We start from the raw sequence: 17,195 nt of genomic DNA on the forward strand, positions 1-17,195 counted from the left end.
CTTCCTCTAAAATATGGATTGTGTCACATCCCAAAATTTCATATTTCAATGACAATCTGATTCAGCTCCAAAACGAAACAAAGAAAAAATCAGAGCGGTGTAAAGGCAGAGTAGCGGCTACTACACAAAGTTCTCTGGAATGCAGGAAGCTCCGTAAATAGACAATGGTGGAAAGACCCACAATGCATTTCACCTTCTAACAATATTCTCTGACGTTCTCCTGTTCTTCGTAGCCATCGATCGGCATCACGTTTCGGGATTATTTTCATTTCTTGATGCGGTAAAATGAAGGTGTCCCTCCATGATGTCACGTTGAGGTAACAGGAGGTGCAGAAGCTCTGGAGCCTCACGGACGCTCTTCACCTCCTCTCTCTCGCCCTCTCCTCCTTCCAGGACTTGGAGAACGACTACTCCTGCTCGTGTCCTCAGGGTTTCTACGGGAAGAACTGCGAGGTGAGCGCCATGACGTGCGCCGATGGTCCGTGTTTCAACGGAGGAACCTGCACGGAGAACACGTCCGGTGGCTACAGCTGTCGCTGCCCATCCGGCTACACCGGCTCCAACTGCGAGAAGAAGCTGGACCGCTGCAGCAGCTCGCCCTGCGCCAACGGTACGGCCACTTCCTGTTTCAGCTGTGGCAGAACCCCGCCCGACTCTGTAGATCCAACACAACAACCTTGAATCTAGATCGCTTTGTCTGTAGTTCATCTGTGGCTTATCTGTAGTTTTTCTGTAAGCCCTTTATAGTTTGTCTGTAGCTTATCTGTAGTTTGTAGTTTGTCTGTAGTTCTTCTGGAGTTCATCTGTGGCTTATCTGTAGTTTGTAGTTCTTCTGTAGTTCATCTGTGGCTTATCTGTAGTTTGTCTGTAGTCCCTTTATAGTTTGTCTGTAGCTTATCTGTAGTTTGTAGTTTGTCTGTAGTTCATCTGTGGCTTATCTGTAGTTTGTAGTTTGTTTGTAGTTTTTCTGTAGTTCATCTGTGGCTCATCTGTAGTTTGTCTGTAGTTCCTTTATAGTTCATCTGTGGCTTATCTGTAGTTTGTCTGTAGTCCATTTATAGTTTGTCTGTGGCTTATCTGTAGTTTGTCGTTTGTCTGTAGTTCTGTAGTTCATCTGTGGCTTATCTGTAGTTTGTAGTTTGTCTGTAGTTCTTCTGTAGTTCATCTGTGGCTTCTCTGTAGTTTGTCTAGTTCTTCTGTAGTTCATCTGTGGCTTATCTGTAGTTTGTCTGAAGTCCCTTTATAGTTTGTCTGTAGCTTATCTGTAGTTTGTAGTTTGTCTGTAGTTCCTTTATAGTTCGTCTGTGGCTTATCTGTAGCTCGTAGTTTGTCTGTAGTTTTTTTGTAGTTCTTCTGTGGCTTATCTGTAGTTTGTCTGTAGTCCCTTTATAGTTTGTCTTTAGCTTATCTGTAGTTTCTCATTTGTCTGTAGTTCATCTGTGGCTTATCTGAAGTTTGTAGTTTGTCTGTAGTTCTTCTGTAGTTCATCTTTGGCTTATCTGTAGTTTGTAGTTTGACTGTAGTTCTTCTGTAGTTCATCTGTGGCTTATCTGTAATTTGTAGTTTGTCTGTAGTTCTTCTGTAGTTCATCTTTGCTTTATCTGTAGTTTGTCTGTAGTTCCTTTATAGTTAGTCTGTGGCTTATCTGTAGTTTGCAGTTTGTCTGTAGTTCTTCTGTAGTTCATCTGCGGCTTATCTGTAGTTTGTCTGGAGTTCCTTTATAGTTCGTCTGTGGCTTATCTGTAGTTTGTAGTTTGTCTGTAATTCTTCTGTAGTTCATCTGTGGCTTATCTGTAGTTTGTCTGTAGTTCTTCTGTAGTTCATCTGTAGCTTATCTGTAGTTTGTACTTTGTCTGTAGTTCTTCTGTAGTTCATTTTGGCTTATCTGTAGTTTGTCTGTAGTTCCTCTGTAGTTCATCTGTAGTTTATCTGTAGTTTGTAGTTTGTCTGTAGTTCTTCTGTAGTTCATCTGTGGCTTATATGTAGTTGGTAGTTTGTCTGTAGTTCTTCTGTAGTTCATCTGTGGCTTATCCGTAGTTTGTAGTTTGTCTGTTATTCTTCTGGAGTTCATCTGTGGCTTATCTGTAGTGTGTAGTTTGTCTGTAGTTCATCTGTGGCTTATCAGTAGTTTGTCTGTAGTTCCTTTATAGTTCGTCGGTGGATTATCTGTAGATTGTAGTTTGTCTGTAGTTCTTCTGGAGTTCATCTGTGGCTTATCTGTAGTTTGTCTGTAGTCCCTTTATAGTTTGTCTGTAGCTTATCTGTAGTTTGTAGATTGTTTGTAGTTTTTCTGTAGTTCTTCTGTGGCTCATCTGTAGTTTGTCTGTAGTTCTTTTATAGTTTGTCTGTGGCTTATCTGTAGCTTGTAGTTTGTCTGTAGTTCTTCTGTAGTTCATCTGTGGCTAATCTGAAGTTTGTCTGTAGTTCATCTGTGGCTCATCTGTAGTTGGTAGTTTGTCTGTAGTTCTTCTGGAGTTCATCTGTGGCTTATCTGCAGTTTGTCTGAAGTCCCTTTGTAGTTTGTCTGTAGCTTATCTGTAGTTTGTAGTTTGTCTGTAGTTTTTTTGTAGTTCTTCTGTGGCTTATCTGTAGTTTGTCTGTAGTCTCTTTATAGTTTGTCTTTAGCTTATCTGTAGTTTGTCGTTTGCCTGTAGTTCATCTGTGGCCTATCTGTAGTTTGTAGTTTGTCTGTAGTTCTTCTGTAGTTAATCTTTGGCTGATTTGACTGTAGTTCTTCTGTAGTTCATCTGTGGCTTATCTATAATTTGAAGTTTGTCTGTAGTTCTTCTGTAGTTCATCTGTGGCTTATCTGTAGTTTGTCTGTAGTTCCTTTATAGTTAGTCTGTGGCTTATCTGTGGTTTGCTGTTTGTCTGAAGTTCTTCTGTAGTTCATCTGTGGCTTATCTGTAGTTTGTCTGGAGTTCCTTTATATTTAGTCTGTGGCTTATCTGTGGTTTGTAGTTTGTCTGTAGTTCTTCTGGAGTTCATCTGTGGCTTATCTGTAGTTTGCAGTTTGTCTGTAGTTCTTCTGTAGTTCATCTTTGCTTTATCTGTAGTTTGTCTGTAGTTCCTTTATAGTTAGTCTGTGGCTTATCTGTGGTTTGTAGTTTGTCTGTAGTTCTTCTGGAGTTCATCTGTGGCTTATCTGTAGTTTGCAGTTTGTCTGTAGTTCTTCTGTAGTTCATCTGCGGCTTATCTGTAGTTTGTCTGGAGTTCCTTTATAGTTCGTCTGTGGCTTATCTGTAGTTTGTAGTTTGTCTGTAATTCTTCAGTAGTTCATCTGTGGCTTATCTGTAGTTTGTCTGTAGTTCTTCTGTAGTTCATCTGTAGCTTATCTGTAGTTTGTACTTTGTCTGTAGTTCTTCTGTAGTTCATCTGTGGCTTATCTGTAGTTTGTCTGTAGTTCCTCTGTAGTTCATCTGTAGTTTATCTGTAGTTTGTAGTTTGTCTGTAGTTCTTCTGTAGTTCATCTGTGGCTTATATGTAGTTGGTAGTTTGTCTGTAGTTCTTCTGTAGTTCATCTGTGGCTTATCCGTAGTTTGTAGTTTGTCTGTTATTCTTCTGTAGTTCATCTGTGGCTTATCTGTAGTTTGTCTGTAGTTCCTCTGTAGTTCATCTGTAGTTTATCTGTAGTTTGTAGTTTGTCTGTAGTTCTTCTGTAGTTCATCTGTGGCTTATATGTAGTTGGTAGTTTGTCTGTAGTTCTTCTGTAGTTCATCTGTGGCTTATCCGTAGTTTGTAGTTTGTCTGTTATTCTTCTGTAGTTCATCTGTGGCTTATCTGTAGTGTGTAGTTTGTCTGTAGTTCATCTGTGGCTTATCAGTAGTTTGTCTGTAGTTCCTTTATAGTTCGTCTGTGGATTATCTGTAGATTGTAGTTTGTCTGTAGTTCTTCTGGAGTTCATCTGTGGCTTATCTGTAGTTTGTCTGTAGTCCCTTTATAGTTTGTCTGTAGCTTATCTGTAGTTTGTAGATTGTTTGTAGTTTTTCTGTAGTTCTTCTGTGGCTCATCTGTAGTTTGTCTGTAGTTCTTTTATAGTTTGTCTGTGGCTTATCTGTAGCTTGTAGTTTGTCTGTAGTTCCTTTATAGTTCGTCTGTGGCTTATCTGTAGCTCATAGTTTGTCTGTAGTTTTTTTGTAGTTCTTCTGTGGCTTATCTGTAGTTTGTCTGTAGTCTCTTTATAGTTTGTCTTTAGCTTATCTGTAGTTTGTCGTTTGCCTGTAGTTCATCTGTGGCCTATCTGTAGTTTGTAGTTTGTCTGTAGTTCTTCTGTAGTTAATCTTTGGCTTATTTGACTGTAGTTCTTCTGTAGTTCATCTGTGGCTTATCTATAATTTGAAGTTTGTCTGTAGTTCTTCTGTAGTTCATCTGTGGCTTATCTGTAGTTTGTCTGTAGTTCCTTTATAGTTAGTCTGTGGCTTATCTGTGGTTTGCAGTTTGTCTGAAGTTCTTCTGTAGTTCATCTGTGGCTTATCTGTAGTTTGTCTGGAGTTCCTTTATATTTAGTCTGTGGCTTATCTGTGGTTTGTAGTTTGTCTGTAATTCTTCTGTAGTTCATCTGTGGCTTATCTGTAGTTTGTCTGTAGTTCTTCTGTAGTTCATCTGTGGCTTATCTGTAATTTGTAGTTTGTCTGTAGTTCTTTTGTAGTTCATCTGTGGCATATCTATAGTTTGTAGTTTGTCTGCAGTTCTTCTGTAGTCATCTGTGGCCTATCTGTAGTTTGTCTGTAGTCCCTTTATAGTTTGTCTGTAGCTTATCTGTAGTTTGTCGTTTGTCTGTAGTTCATCTGTGGCTTATCTGTAGTTTGTAGTTTGTCTGTAGTCATTCTGTAGTTCATCTGTGGCTTATCTGTAGTTTGTCTGTAGTTCTTCTGTGGTTCATCTGTGGCTTATCTGTAGTTTGTAGTTAGTCTGTAGTTCTTCTGTAGTTCATCTGTGGCTTATCTGTAGTTTGTAGTTTGTTTGTCGTTCTTCTGTAGTTCATCTGTGGCTTATCTGTAGTTTGTCTGTAGTCCCTTTATAGTTTATCTGTAGCTTATCTGTAGTCTGTAGTTTGTCTGTAGTTCGTTTGTGGCTTATCTGTAGTTTGTCTGTAGTTCTTCTGTAGTTCATCTGTGGCTGATCTGTAGTTTGTCTGTAGTTCCTTTATTTAATTTGTCTGTGGCTTATCTGTAGTTTTTAGTTTGTCTGTAGTTCATCTGTGGCTTATCAGTAGTTTGTAGTTTGTCTGTAGTTCCATTATAGTTTGTCTGTGGCTTATCTGTAGTTTGTAGTTAGTCTGTAGTTCTTCTGTAGTTCATCTGTGGCTTATCTGTAGTTTGTAGTTTGTTTGTCGTTCTTCTGTAGTTCATCTGTGACTTATCTGTAGTTTGTCTGTAGTTCCTTTATCGTTCGTCTGTGTCTTATCTGCCGTTTGTAGTTTGTCTGTTGTTCTTTTGTAGTTCATCTGTGGCTTATCTGTAGTTTGTAGTTTGTCTGTAGTTGGTTCTGTAGTCATCTTTGGCTTATCTGTAGTCTGTCTGTAGTCCCTTTATAGTTTATCTGTAGCTTATCTGTAGTCTGTAGTTTGTCTGTAGTTCGTTTGTGGCTTATCTGTAGTTTGTCTGTAGTTCTTCTGTAGTTCATCTGTGGCTGATCTGTAGTTTGTCTGTAGTTATTCTGTAGCTCATCTGTGGCTTATTTGAAGTTTGTCTGTAGTTCCTTTATAGTTTGTCTGTGGCTTATCTGTATTTTGTAGTTTGTCTGTAGTTCCTTTATAGTTCGTCTGCAGCTTATTTGTAGTTTATAGTTTGTCTGTAGATCTTCTCTAGTTCATCTTTGGCTTATCTGTAGTTTGTAGTTTGTCTGTAGTTCTTCTGTAGTTCATCCGTGGCTTCACTATATTGTCTGTAGTTCCTTTATAGTTCGTCTGTGGCTTATCTGTAGTTTTTAGTTTGTCTGTAGTTCATCTGTGGCTTCTTTGTAGTTTGTCTGTAGTTCCTTTATAGTTTGTAGCTTATCTGTAGTTTGTAGTTTGTCTGTAGTTCTTCTGTAGTTCATCTGTGGTTTCTCTATATTGTCTGTAGTTCCTTTATAGTTCGTCTGTGGCTTATCTGTAGTTTTTAGTTTGTCTGTAGTTCATTTGTGGCTTATCTGTAGTTTGTCTGTAGTTCTTCTACAGTTCATCTGTGGCTTATTTGTAGTTTGTCTGTAGTTCCTTTACAGTTTGTCTGTAGCTTATCTGTATTTTGTAGTTTGTCTGTTGTTCTTCTGTAGTTCATCTGTGGCTTATCTGTAGTTTGTAGTTCTTCTGTAGTTCATCTGTGGCTTATCTCTAGTTTGTCTGTAGTCCCTTTATAGTTTGTCTGTAGCTTATCTGTAGTTTTTAGGTTGTCTGTAGTTCTTCTGTAGTTCATCTGTGGCTTATCCATAGTTTGTATTATGTCTGTAGTTCTTCTGTATTTCATCAGTGGCTTATCTGTAGTTTGTCTGTAGTTCTTTTATACTTAGTCTGTGGCTTACCTGTAGTATTTCTGTGGTTCTTCTGTAGTTCATCTGTGGCTTATTTGAGTTTGTCGTTTGTCTGTAGTTCTTCTGTAGTTCATCTGTGGATTATCTGTAGTTTGTCTGTAGATCCTTTATAGTTCGTCTGTGGCTTATCTGTAGTTTGTAGTTTGTCTGTCGTTTTTCTGTAATTCATCTGTGGCTTATCTGTAGTTTTTAGTTTGTCTGTAGTTCATCTGTGGCTTATCTATAGTTTGTAGTTTGTCTGTAGTTCCATTATAGTTCGTCTGTGGCTTATCTGTAGCTCATAGTTTGTCTGTAGTTTTTTTGTAGTTCTTCTGTGGCTTATCTGTAGTTTGTCTGTAGTCTCTTTATAGTTTGTCTTTAGCTTATCTGTAGTTTGTCGTTTGCCTGTAGTTCATCTGTGGCCTATCTGTAGTTTGTAGTTTGTCTGTAGTTCTTCTGTAGTTAATCTTTGGCTTATCTATAGTTTGTAGTTTGACTGTAGTTCTTCTGTAGTTCATCTGTGGCTTATCCATAGTTTGTATTATGTCTGTAGTTCTTCTGTATTTCATCAGTGGCTTATCTGTAGTTTGTCTGTAGTTCTTTTATACTTAGTCTGTGGCTTACCTGTAGTTTTTCTGTGGTTCTTCTGTAGTTCATCTGTGGCTTATTTGAGTTTGTCGTTTGTCTGTAGTTCTTCTGTAGTTCATCTGTGGATTATCTGTAGTTTGTCTGTAGATCCTTTATAGTTCGTCTGTGGCTTATCTGTAGTTTGTAGTTTGTCTGTCGTTTTTCTGTAATTCATCTGTGGCTTATCTGTAGTTTTTAGTTTGTCTGTAGTTCATCTGTGGCTTATCTATAGTTTGTAGTTTGTCTGTAGTTCCATTATAGTTCGTCTGTGGCTTATCTGTAGCTCATAGTTTGTCTGTAGTTTTTTTGTAGTTCTTCTGTGGCTTATCTGTAGTTTGTCTGTAGTCTCTTTATAGTTTGTCTTAAGCTTATCTGTAGTTTGTCGTTTGCCTGTAGTTCATCTGTGGCCTATCTGTAGTTTGTAGTTTGTCTGTAGTTCTTCTGTAGTTAATCTTTGGCATATCTATAGTTTGTAGTTTGACTGTAGTTCTTCTGTAGTTCATCTGTGGCTTATCTATAATTTGAAGTTTGTCTGTAGTTCTTCTGTAGTTCATCTGTGGCTTATCTGTAGTTTGTCTGTAGTTCCTTTATAGTTAGTCTGTGGCTTATCTGTGGTTTGCAGTTTGTCTGAAGTTCTTCTGTAGTTCATCTGTGGCTTATCTGTAGTTTGTCTGGAGTTCCTTTATATTTAGTCTGTGGCTTATCTGTGGTTTGTAGTTTGTCTGTAATTCTTCTGTAGTTCATCTGTGGCTTATCTGTAGTTTGTCTGTAGTTCTTCTGTAGTTCATCTGTGGCTTATCTGTAATTTGTAGTTTGTCTGTAGTTCTTTTGTAGTTCATCTGTGGCATATCTATAGTTTGTAGTTTGTCTGCAGCTCTTCTGTAGTCATCTGTGGCCTATCTGTAGTTTGTCTGTAGTCCCTTTATAGTTTGTCTGTAGCTTATCTGTAGTTTGTCGTTTGTCTGTAGTTCATCTGTGGCTTATCTGTAGTTTGTAGTTTGTCTGTAGTCATTCTGTAGTTCATCTGTGGCTTATCTGTAGTTTGTCTGTAGTTCTTCTGTGGTTCATCTGTGGCTTATCTGTAGTTTGTAGTTAGTCTGTAGTTCTTCTGTAGTTCATCTGTGGCTTATCTGTAGTTTGTAGTTTGTTTGTCGTTCTTCTGTAGTTCATCTGTGGCTTATCTGTAGTTTGTCTGTAGTCTCTTTATAGTTTATCTGTAGCTTATCTGTAGTCTGTAGTTTGTCTGTAGTTCGTTTGTGGCTTATCTGTAGATTGTCTGTAGTTCTTCTGTAGTTCATCTGTGGCTGATCTGTAGTTTGTCTGTAGTTCCTTTATTTAATTTGTCTGTGGCTTATCTGTAGTTTTTAGTTTGTCTGTAGTTCATCTGTGGCTTATCAGTAGTTTGTAGTTTGTCTGTAGTTCCATTATAGTTTGTCTGTGGCTTATCTGTAGTTTGTAGTTAGTCTGTAGTTCTTCTGTAGTTCATCTGTGGCTTATCTGTAGTTTGTAGTTTGTTTGTCGTTCTTCTGTAGTTCATCTGTGACTTATCTGTAGTTTGTCTGTAGTTCCTTTATCGTTCGTCTGTGTCTTATCTGCCGTTTGTAGTTTGTCTGTTGTTCTTTTGTAGTTCATCTGTGGCTTATCTGTAGTTTGTAGTTTGTCTGTAGTTGGTTCTGTAGTCATCTGTAGCTTATCTGTAGTCTGTAGTTTGTCTGTAGTTCGTTTGTGGCTTTTCTGTAGTTTGTCTGTAGTTCTTCTGTAGTTCATCTGTGGCTGATCTGTAGTTTGTCTGTAGTTATTCTGTAGCTCATCTGTGGCTTATTTGTAGTTTGTCTGTAGTTCCTTTATAGTTTGTCTGTGGCTTATCTGTATTTTGTAGTTTGTCTGTAGTTCCTTTATAGTTCGTCTGCAGCTTATTTGTAGTTTATAGTTTGTCTGTAGATCTTCTCTAGTTCATCTTTGGCTTATCTGTAGTTTGTAGTTTGTCTGTAGTTCTTCTGTAGTTCATCCGTGGCTTCACTATATTGTCTGTAGTTCCTTTATAGTTCGTCTGTGGCTTATCTGTAGTTTTTAGTTTGTCTGTAGTTCATCTGTGGCTTATTTGTAGTTTGTCTGTAGTTCTTCTGTAGTTCATCTGTGGCTTCTTTGTAGTTTGTCTGTAGTTCCTTTATAGTTTGTAGCTTATCTGTAGTTTGTAGTTTGTCTGTAGTTCTTCTGTAGTTCATCTGTGGTTTCTCTATATTTTCTGTAGTTCCTTTATAGTTCGTCTGTGGCTTATCTGTAGTTTTTAGTTTGTCTGTAGTTCATTTGTGGCTTATCTGTAGTTTGTCTGTAGTTCTTCTACAGTTCATCTGTGGCTTATTTGTAGTTTGTCTGTAGTTCCTTTATAGTTTGTCTGTAGCTTATCTGTATTTTGTAGTTTGTCTGTTGTTCTTCTGTAGTTCATCTGTGGCTTATCTGTAGTTTGTAGTTCTTCTGTAGGTCATCTGTGGCTTATCTCTAGTTTGTCTGTAGTCCCTTTATAGTTTGTCTGTAGCTTATCTGTAGTTTTTAGGTTGTCTGTAGTTCGTCTGTAGTTCATCTGTGGCTTATCCATAGTTTGTATTATGTCTGTAGTTCTTCTGTATTTCATCAGTGGCTTATCTGTAGTTTGTCTGTAGTTCTTTTATACTTAGTCTGTGGCTTACCTGTAGTTTTTCTGTGGTTCTTCTGTAGTTCATCTGTGGCTTATTTGAGTTTGTCGTTTGTCTGTAGTTCTTCTGTAGTTCATCTGTGGATTATCTGTAGTTTGTCTGTAGATCCTTTATAGTTCGTCTGTGGCTTATCTGTAGTTTGTAGTTTGTCTGTCGTTTTTCTGTAATTCATCTGTGGCTTATCTGTAGTTTTTAGTTTGTCTGTAGTTCATCTGTGGCTTATCTATAGTTTGTAGTTTGTCTGTAGTTCCATTATAGTTTGTCTGTGGCTTATCTGTAGTTTGTAGTTTGTCTGTTGTTCTTCTGTAGCTCATCTGTGGCTTATCTGTAGTTTGTAGTTCTTCTGTAGTTCATCTGTCTTATCTGTAGTTTGTCTGTTGTTCTTTTATAGTTTGTCTGTAGCTTATCTGTAGTTTGTAGTTCTTCTGTCGTTCATATGTGGCTTATCTGTAGTTTTTAGTTTGTCTGTAGTTCATCTGTGGCTTATCTGTAGTTTGTAGTTTGTCTGTAGTTCCTTTATAGTTTATCTGTAGCTTATCTGTAGTTTGTAGTTTGTCTGTAGTTCTTCTGTCGTTCATCTGTGGCTTATCTGTAGTTTGTAGTTTGTCTGTTGTTCTTCTGTGGCTCATCCGTAGTCTGTCTGTAGTTCCTTTATAGTTTATCTGTAGCTTATCTGTAGTTTGTCTGTAGTTCTTCTGTCATTCATCCGTGGCTTATCTGTAGTTTGTAGTTTGTCTGTAGTTCTTCTGTAGTTCATCTGTGGCGTATCAGTAGTTTGTAGTTTGTCTGTAGTTCTTCTGTAGTTCATCTGTGGCTTATCTGTAGTTTGTCTGTAGTTCCTTTATTTAATTTGTCTGTGGCTTATCTGTAGTTTTTAGTTTGTCTGTAGTTCATCTGTGGCTTATCAGTAGTTTGTAGTTTGTCTGTAGTTCCATTATAGTTTGTCTGTGGCTTATCTGTAGTTTGTAGTTTGTCTGTTGTTCTTCTGTAGCTCATCTGTGGCTTATCTGTAGTTTGTAGTTCTTCTGTAGTTCGTCTGTGGCTTATCTGTAGTTGGTAGTTTGTCTGTAGTTATTCTGTAGTACATCTGTGGCTTATTTGTAGTTTGTCTGTAGTTCCTTTATAGTTTGTCTGTAGCTTATCTGTAGTTTGTAGTTTGTCTGTAGTTCTTCTGTAGTTCATCTGTGGCTTATCTGTAGTTTGTAGTTTGTCTGTAGTTATTCTGTAGTACATCTGTGGCTTATTTGTAGTTTGTCTGTAGTTCCTTTATAGTTTGTCTGTAGCTTATCTGTAGTTTAGAATCAGATTTAAGAGGTTTATTCGTCACATACATATACATACTTTCATACATATACATACATTCATACATGTACATACATTCATACATGTACATACTTTCATACATATACATACTTTCATACATATACATACATTCATACATATACATACATTCATACATATACATACTTTCATACATATACATACATTCATACATATACATACATTCATACATGTATATACATTCATACATATACATACTTTCATACATGTATATACATTCATACATATACATACTTTCATACATATACGTACATTCATACATATACATACTTTCATACATATACATACATTCATACATATACATACTTTCATACATATACATACATTCATACATATACATACTTTCATACATATACATACATTCATACAAATGTAATGCAACGCACCCGGTGATAACATTCAGTTTATAGTTTGTCTGTAGATCTTCTGTAATTCATCTGTGGCTTATCTGTAGTTTGCAGTTTGTCTGTAGTTCATCTGTGGCTTCTCTATATTGTCTGTAGTTCCTTTATAGTTTGTCTGTAGCTTATCTGTAGTTTGTAGTTTGTCTGTAGATCTTCTGTAGTTCATCTGTGGATTATCTATAGTTTGTCGGTAGCTTATCTGTAGTTTGTCTGTAGTTCCTTTATAGTTCGTCTGTGGCTTATCTGTAGCTTGTAGTTTGTCTGTAGTTCTTCTGTAGTTCATCTGTGGCTTATCTGTAGTTTGTCTGTCGTTCATCTGTGGCTCATCTGTAGTTGGTAGTTTGTCTGTAGTTCATCTGTAGTTCATCTATAGTTCTTCTGTAATTTGTCTGTTATTCTTCTCCTGTTTGTCTGTTGTTTGTCTGATGTTCTTCTGTAGTTTGTCCATAGTTCTTCTGTAGTGCATCTCTAGTTCATCTGTAGTTATCTGTAGTTTGTCTGTATCTGTAGTAAGTCTGATGTTCTTCTGTAGTCTGTCTGTAGTTCATCTGTAGTTTGCCTGTAGTTTGAGTTTTTGTAGTCCATCTGTAGTTTGAAGCTGGTCTGTAGTTCATCTGTACTTTGTCTGTAGTTTGTCTTTGCTTTGTCTGTCATTCTTCTGTACTTTTTAGTTTGTCTGGAGTTCATCTGTAGTTTGTCTGAACTCTGTCTGTAGTCCTTCTGTACTTTGTCTGTAGTTTGTCTCATGTTCTGCGGTAGTTTGTCTGTAGTTCGTCTGTAGCTTATCTGTAGTGTGTCTGTAGTTTGACTGTAGATCATCTGTACTTTGTCTGTAGTTCATCTGTAGTTCATTTGTACTTTGTCTGTAGTTCATCTGTAATTCGTCTGTAGTTCATCTGTACTTTGTCTATAGTTAGTCTGTACTTTGTCTGTACTCTGTCTGTAGTTCATCTGTACTTTGTCTGTAGTTTGTCTGTAGTTCATCTGTACTTTGTCTATAGTTCGTTTGTAGTTCATCTGTACTTGGTCTATAGTTCGTCTGTAGTTCATCTGTACTTTGTCTGTAGTTCATCTGTACTTGGTCTGTAGTTCGTCTGTACTTTGTCTGTACTTTGCCTGTAGTTCGTCTGTCCTTTGTCTGTAGTTCATCTGTACTTTGTCTGTAGTTTGTCTGTAGTTCATCTGTACTTTGTCTATAGTTCGTCTGTAGTTCATCTGTTCTTTGTCTGTAGTTCGTCTGTACTTTGTCTGTAGTTCATCTGTACTTTGTCTTTTGTTCGTCTGTACTTTGTCCGTACTTTGTCTGCAGTTCATCTGTACTTTGTCTGTAGTTCGTCTGTATGTCCGAAACCTTAGGAAGCAAACAGGTTTGTGACCTTTTCACCGGAACTCCACCAGGCGTGTTGGTGCAGCGTATGGGCGGGGCGTGGGGCCCAGCGGCTCCACCCACTTGATGGTGAAGCATCCCCAATGCAGTCGTAGAGAGAGGAGGAGGATTGGAAACAACAGCCATCCCAGTCTTTTTTGAAGTTTGATCTTGAGTTTTATGCTTTTATTAGTTATTGTGTGAAAAATAAAAAACAATCTTCTGCTTCTTACTTGTTGCAACTGAAACAGTCTGGCAGTTATCCAGTTAAAAACTATAGAAAATGTGTTCTTAGTCATCTGCCATAAATAACTTTTAACACAACTGAAATATGAACTACAACTGCAACTGTTGAGCTCGGTGAGTAGGATGTATTTGTACTGTGTTGCGTTACTTCTACATTTGACATGTTTGTTCCCTGTGTTTAAAACTTGATCAATAAGTCAATCCATCAGCAGCTCTTGTCTTCATACAAAACACATTTACATTGATCAAACTCTTTACCAAAACATTTCTATGTCATTTGATCCTGTGTTTCTATGGAAAAAGCTGTGTCGTGTTGAAAAAGAAATAGAGCTCTGGTAAAAAAATGAGAGAAATGTTACGCTGCTTCGCCCGGACCCCGCACGACTCCGCCCGGACACCCCCACGCATGATGTGGCCAGTGGAGCTGCAGCAGGTCCACTGGCCCGCTGCAGCTCCTGCTGCAGGTCAAGATGCTGAGCACATTCATTTCTTCAGCTCCATGTTCTCTGAAAGATCTCTAAATATCCAGTGTACTTTCCAGTACCAGTACTTTACTGTACTGTGTGTACACTACTACAATACTGTCACTACAATACCGTTACGACAGTACTGTTCCTAGTGGTACTACTACTGTACTGTTACTACTTTACTGTTACTACAGTACTGTTACAACCGATACTACTACTGTACTGTTACTACTTTACTGCTACTACAGTACTGTTACAACTGTTATTACTACTCTACTGTTACTGCTACTGGACTTTGCTGCTACTACAATACTAGAACAGTCCAGTAGTAACAGTTTTGTTACTACAGTACTGTTACTACTACTGTTCTGTTACTACTATACTGCTAGCAAAGTGTTAACAGTACAGTAGCACTACAGTAGTAATAACAGTAATGTAGTAGTAGTAAAATATTAACAGTACAGCAGTAATAACAGTAGTAACACTACTGTAGTAGCAGTAAAGTAGTAACAGTACAATAGTAGTAATAGTAGTAACAGTACTGTAGGAGCAGTATGGTAGTTACAGTACAGTAGTAGTAACAGTAGTAACAGAACAGTAGTAGTAAAAGTACTGTAGTAGTAGTAACAATAGTAACAGTACTGTTGTAGCAGTATAGTAGTAACAGTGCTGCAGTAGCAGTACAGTAGTACCAGTACAGTTGTAGTAACAGTAGTAACAGTACTGCAGTAGCAGAACAGTAGTAGTAACAGTACTGGAGTAGCAGTACAGTAGTAATAATACAGTAGTAGTAACAGTATTGTCGTAACAGTACAGTAGTAGTAATTATAGTGTTGTTGCAGTACAGTAGTAACAGTACATGAGTAGTAACAATAGTAACAGTACTGGAGTAGCAGTACAGTAGTAATAGTACAGTAGAAGTAGTAGCAGTAATATAGTAGCAGTAAAGTAGTAACAGTACAGTAGTAGTAAAAGTAGTGTTGTAGCGGTACGGTAGTAACAGTAGTAATAACAGTAGTAACAGTACTATAGTAGCAGTACAGTAGTAACAGAACAGTAGTAACAACTGTTCAGTAGTGGTAACAGTAGTAACAGTACTGTAGGAGCATTACAGTAGTAACAGAACAGCAGTAGTAACAGTAATGCGGTAGCGGTACAGTAATAACAGTACTGTAGTAGTAACAGTATTAACGGTACAGTAGTAGTAGTAACAGTGGTAACATTACTGTAGTAGCAGTACAGTAGTAACAGTATAGTAGTAGTAACCATATTAACAGTACTGTAGTAGTAATAGTAGTAACAGTACTGTAGTAGCAGTACAGTAGTAAGAGTACAGTAGTAGTAACAGTAGTCACAGTACTGTAGTAGCGGTACAGTAGTAACAGTACAGTAGTAGTTAAAGTAGTAACAGTACAGTAGTAGTAACATTAGTAAGAATACTGTAGGAGTAATAGTAGTAACAGTACTGTAGTAGCAGTACAGTAGTAACAGATCAGTAGTAGTTACAGTTGTAACAGTACAGTAGCTGTAACACTAGTAACAGTACTGTAGTAGCAGTACAGTAATAACAGTACAATAGTTGTGACAGTACAGTAGTAGTAACTTTAGTAACAGTACTGTTGTAGTAACAGAACAGTAGTAGTAGCAGTACTGTAGTAGCGGTACAGTAGTAACAGTACAGTAGTAGTAACAGTAGTAAGAATACTGTAGTAGTAGCAGTAGTAACAGAGCAGTAGTGGTAACAGTACAGTAGTTGTAACAGTACAGTAGTAGTAACAGTAGTAAGAATACATACATAGTAACAGTAGTAACAGTACTGTAGTAGCAGTATAGTAGTAACAGGGCTGTAGTAGCTGTACAGAAGTAACATAGCATAGAAGTAGTAAAGTAGAATACTGTGAGCAGTAGTAGAACAGTAGTAACAGTACTGTAGTAACAGTACTGTAGAAACAGTACAGTAGTAACAGTACAGTAGCAGTAACAGTAGTAACACTACTTTAGAAGCGGTACAGTAGTAACAGTACAGTAGTAGTAACAGTCATAACAGTACAGTAGTAGTAACAGTAGTAACAGTATAGTAGTAGTAGTACAGTAGTAACAGTACAGTAGTAGTAACAGTTGTAGCAATACATACATAGTAACAGTAGTAACAGTACTGTAGTAGCAGTATAGTAGTAACAGGGCTGTAGTAGCTGTACAGAAGTAACATAGCATAGTAGTAGTAAAGTAGTAACAGTACGGTAGTTGTAACAGTATTGTAATAGCAGTACAGTAGTAACAGTATTAATAGCACAGTAGTAACAGTAGTGCAGTAGCAGTACAGTAGTAACAGAACAGTAGTAGTGACAGGAGTAATAGTACAGTAGCAATAACAGTAGTAACAGCACAGTAGTAGTTACAGTACAGTAGTAGCTACAGTAGTAACAGTACAGTAGTAATAACAGTAGTAACAGAAAAGTAGTAGTAACAGTACAGTAGTTGTAACAGTAGTAATAGTAGTGTAGTAGCAGTACAGTAGTTGTACCAGAACAGTAGTAACTTTAGTAACAGTACTGTAGTAGTAACAGTACTAACAGAACAGTAGTAGTAATAGTACAGTAGCTGTACCAGTACAGTAGTAACTTTAATAACAGTACTGTAGTAGTAACATTAGTAACAGAACAGTAGTAGTGACAGTACTGTAGTAGCGGTACAGTAGTAACAGTACAGAAGTAGTAACAGAAGTAAGAATACTGTAGTAGTAGCAGTAGTAAGAGAACAGTAGTAGTAACAGTACTGTAGTAGCAGTACAGTAGTAATAGTACAGTAGTAGTAACAGTAGTAACAGTACTGTAGTAGCGGTACAGTAGTAACAGTACAGTAGTGGAAACAGTAGTAACAGTACAGTAGTAGTAACAATAGTAAGAATACTGTAGTAGCAGTTCAGTAGTAACAGTACATACATACAACAATACATACATAGTAACAGTAGTAACAGTACTGTAATAGCAGTACAGTAGTAACAGAACAGTAGTAGTAACAGTAGTAACAGTACTGCAGTAGGAGTACAGTAGTAACAGAACAGTAGTAGTAACAGTAGTAACAGTACAGTAGTAATAGAGCAGCAGTAGTAACAATAGTGACAGCACTGTAGTCGTAATAGTAACAGTATTAACAGTACAGTAGTAACAGTACTGTAGTAGTAGTAGTACAGTAGTAACAGTACAGTAGTAGTAACAGTGGTAATTGTACAGTAGTAGTTACAGTAGTAACAGTACAGTAATAGTAACAGTAGTAACAGCACTCTAGTAGCAGCACAGTAGTAACCGGACAATAGTAGTACAGTAGCTACAGTACAGTAGTAGTAACAGAACAATAGTAGTAACAGTACTGTAGTAGCAGTGCAGTAGTAACAGTACTGTAGTAGTAACCCTAATAACAGAAGAGTGGTAGTACCAGTAGTAAAAGAACAGCAGTTGTAAGAGAATGGTAGTAGTAACAGTAGTAACAGAACAGTCGTAGTAACAGTACGGTAGTTGTAACAGTAGTAACAATACTACATATTACATTACAGTAATAACAG

At 37.3% G+C, this 17,195-nt stretch overlaps 1 protein-coding gene across 2 annotated transcripts in view; it reads left to right on the top strand.

Moving 5' to 3' along the window:
• Positions 1–17,195, top strand: part of dlc (deltaC) — a 57,315-nt gene that overhangs the window by 21,046 nt on the left and 19,074 nt on the right. For both annotated transcript variants that reach the window (XM_080006809.1, XM_080006810.1), the window contains exon 7: positions 394–610. In XM_080006809.1, coding sequence (XP_079862935.1) covers positions 394–610 — 217 coding nt within the window. The remainder of the gene's footprint in view (positions 1–393; positions 611–17,195) is intronic.

Source organism: Zeus faber (assembly GCF_960531495.2).
Source record: "Zeus faber genome assembly, chromosome: 9".
Classification (NCBI taxonomy): domain Eukaryota; kingdom Metazoa; phylum Chordata; class Actinopteri; order Zeiformes; family Zeidae; genus Zeus; species Zeus faber.